Here is a 3,590-nt window from a genome sequence, read left to right as displayed (position 1 = left end):
ACCCTGGTAAAATACACATAAAAAAGTTGTGGAGACAGAAATATGCTATTGAAGAGGCTTTTACTCAGAGTTCAACACTTCATGTTCACCAGAGGAACGATACAGGAGAGAAACCTTACAAATGTAATACATGTGACAATTCCTTTACTAAAATATTAAACCTTCAAGTTCACCAAAGAATACATACTGGAGAGAAACCTAACAAATGTAAAGAATGTGGAAAGTCCTTTAAGTCAGGCTCACATCTTAAAGTTCATCAAAGAATACATACTGGAGAGAAACCTTACAAATGTAAAGAATGTGGAAAGTCATTCACTGAAAGCTCTACTCTTAAAGTTCATCAAAGAATACACACTGGGGAGAAACCTTATGGATGTTCAGATTGTGGAAAGTTCTTTAAACAAAGGTCCACATTCCGTGTTCATCAAAGAATACACATTGGAGAGAAACCTTATCATTGTGAAGTATGTGGCAAGTCCTTTACAGATGGCTCAACACTCAAAGAACATCAAAGAACACACACTGGAGAGAAACCTTATCACTGTAAAGTATGTGGCAAGTCCTTTGCCAGAAGCTGTAATCTTCTACTTCATCGAAGAATACACACTGGAGAGAAACCTTACAACTGTAAAGTGTGTGGCAAGTCCTTTTCTGATAGCTCAGCTCTTAAAGAACATCAAAGAATACACAGTGGAGAGAAACCTTACAATTGTAAAGTATGTGGCAAATCCTTTGCTAAAAGCTCAAATCTTAAAGTTCATCAAAGAATACATACTGGAGAGAAACCTTATGAATGTAAAGAATGTGGAAAGTCCTTTACCAAAAGTTCAAATCTTGAAGTTCATCAAAGAGTACACACTGGAAAAAAATCTTACAAATGATCAGATTGTAGAAAGTTCCTTAAACAGACTCCACCTTTCACATTCATCAAAGAATACACACTGGACAGAAACCTTACCATTGTCATGTATGTGAGAAATCCTTTACTAAGAGATCAACACTTCAAATTCATCAAAGAATACATACTGGAGAGAAACCTTAAAATTGAAATGTATATGGCAAGTCCTTTACTAATAATTCAACACTTCAAGTTCATCAAAGAATAGATAACAGAGAAAATGTTAAAAATATACAAATTGTAGCAAGTTCTCTGCCCATGATTCACCTCTTCTAAGGCACTACACACACATAGAAGTCAGAATCCTTAATATTTTAATGATTGTGTTATGTGCTAAGTCCTTTTCCCATGGATCAATCTCTACAAAAACTCACTATATCCATACAGGAGAGAAAGCTTATCAATGAGAAGCCTGCAGGAAATCCTCTTCTGGGTTCTTGCATCTTAACTATCATTACAGAATCCATACTAGAAAGAACACTCACAATATTAAAAATGTGTCAATTTTCATGGAGTGCTCAGATCATCAAACCCAACACAGCATCAGTAATGGAATAAAAACTAACAAATGTACAGGGTTTTTTAAAAAAAATTCTTTAAAAGAAGCTCAAAACTTAGAGCACATCTGAAAATTCATGAAAGAGACATAGTCAAGAGGGAGTTAATGCACAAATACTCATACATAAATACGGTTTGTTATACTGTGCGTAGTGGAAGGAAACCTTTAGCAAATGTTCAACATTATTCACTGTTAGATGAGTGACATTATTCAGGCTTATGATCATTGTAATTTTAAAAGCATTCTCCCAAGAAATGAAACAGTTATTCACAAAATGATTCTTGGAAAACCATCTACATATGCAGCAATGTATTTATCATAATCACACTGCAACCATGTATTAAAATGATACAGGATAAATTTGACAATAGTTGAATGCACAAATAATTTTTAAAATGAATACACATTCAAGGGCAAGTTTACTGATAACCATCGAACTCAGTATCACAGCATAAATTTTTGTATAATTTATGGGTCAGTATATTGAACTTGTATTGATATAGCTTTTATATAACTATTCTTTTGTTTTCAGTATTTGAATTTTTTAGAATGTAATATAGATTGTTTTATATTAAATATAGAATGTTAATCCTCATTTTCTCATTGTCAATAAATGCAATATAACATGTTCAATTACTGCTGCCTTGGAATTGTGGATATTCAATTTACTCTAGTGTAGGATAATACAGTTGAGGAATTGCAATACAAAAGTGCCAAAAATCATGACTGAAAAATACAAAGAAAATGACTTTAGCAAATGTATAGCAGATTGAATCTTTAGAAGCATATGTGGGGGGAAAGACCTGAATATGGGAAGGTCTGAGTGGGTCTCTGAGTAAACTCCAGCTGTTTCCCTAGGCAGAGTTAGGTCCCAGACCAGACACTGAGACACAACAAAAATATAAACTAACTTCCCTTCAGTGATTGAATTTGTGAACATTACAAATCCTCCCGTTACTGTGTGAGGATGTTGATAGTTTATGTAAAAAGGATCCAGCATATTTTGCTTTTTTCAGATGTTTAGGGAATCAACAGTTGAAGGCTATAGAGTCTGGAAGTAATTAGGTGAGCCATGAATGCCTACCTGAAGAGCTTTAGATAATAATCTTGCCACTCAAATATCAATCAATATGCAATAACTCTTTGAATATATTTGGATGTAGGTATTACAGACACAGAGCTTTCTGGGTGTGTTTTTGTTTCTATTTAGAAAGCACAGATCATTTATCCCAGCTTTCCTTTGGGTCCCTTTTATATCTGTCAGTATTGTCTATTCATTTTGGCTGGTTGTGTCTATATTGTGTCAGGGGCTTGACTGGTTTCTCAATATGAGGAAACACTGAGGAATGGCACCTGCAAACTGCATGGAAAGAATCCTTTCTTCAAGGAAGAGATAAGGGAAACAAACTGCTATCTTCCAAAAATGACATGGTGGCTTATGAACTTGATGTAAGATCAAACCCTATAGATCAGTCAGCTATACAGCAGAATTAGGAAAGAGAAAGAGGCAGTGAGAAAGGACAGGTACCATGCATAAAGGGTGAGAAGGGGTAATGATCAATATATATATATATATATATATATATATATATATATATATATATATATGAGATTGTCAAGACCAAGTACAAGACAAAATAAATAGATGTTCTGAAACTGAGAAGTCCATTCACTGACAGATTCTCTTCTTTAAGGTTTATGACTTCAGATCCTTGTCTCTTTTCTCTTTGCTGATGCTTGAACCCAGAGTATCACGCATGCTAGGCAAGTGCTGTCACACTGAGTTAAACAGCCAGCTGTGGCAGATGTCATTTTCAATAAAGTAAACCCTCAGATATAGTCTCACTTTTAGGAACCAGGATGACATTTCCTAAGAATAAATTACAGATTGAAAACTGCATCCCAAATTTGGTTCAGAAGTTGTGCTCTTGTGTTGCCAGCAGTAGTATTTTGCCCCTGACTATTCAGAAACCTTTCTGAAAATCTGCAAAAGAAATAATTTGTACATATTTACACAGATAGGTTCCTAATGAAACTGAAAAAGAAGAGAAGGTGTCTACAGCCAGCTAGAAATACAGAGGAATTCCTCAGAAATGTCAGCCAGATGAGATGGGAATGTTGGGAGAAATCACA

At 34.7% G+C, this 3,590-nt stretch overlaps 1 protein-coding gene across 1 annotated transcript; it reads left to right on the top strand.

Moving 5' to 3' along the window:
- Nucleotides 1–206: 206 nt before the first annotated feature.
- Nucleotides 207–881, top strand: LOC118239326 (zinc finger protein 383-like; the record flags this gene model as incomplete). The annotated part of the gene is made up of 2 exons (XM_035449136.1): nt 207–412; nt 497–881. Coding segments are annotated over 2 exons (591 nt in total), but the record flags the coding sequence as incomplete, so codon positions are not given.
- Nucleotides 882–3,590: the final 2,709 nt, after the last annotated feature.

Source organism: Cricetulus griseus, chromosome 9, assembly GCF_003668045.3.
Source record: "Cricetulus griseus strain 17A/GY chromosome 9, alternate assembly CriGri-PICRH-1.0, whole genome shotgun sequence".
Classification (NCBI taxonomy): Eukaryota; Metazoa; Chordata; class Mammalia; order Rodentia; family Cricetidae; genus Cricetulus; species Cricetulus griseus.
This window is presented reverse-complemented; position numbering and strand designations above follow the sequence as displayed.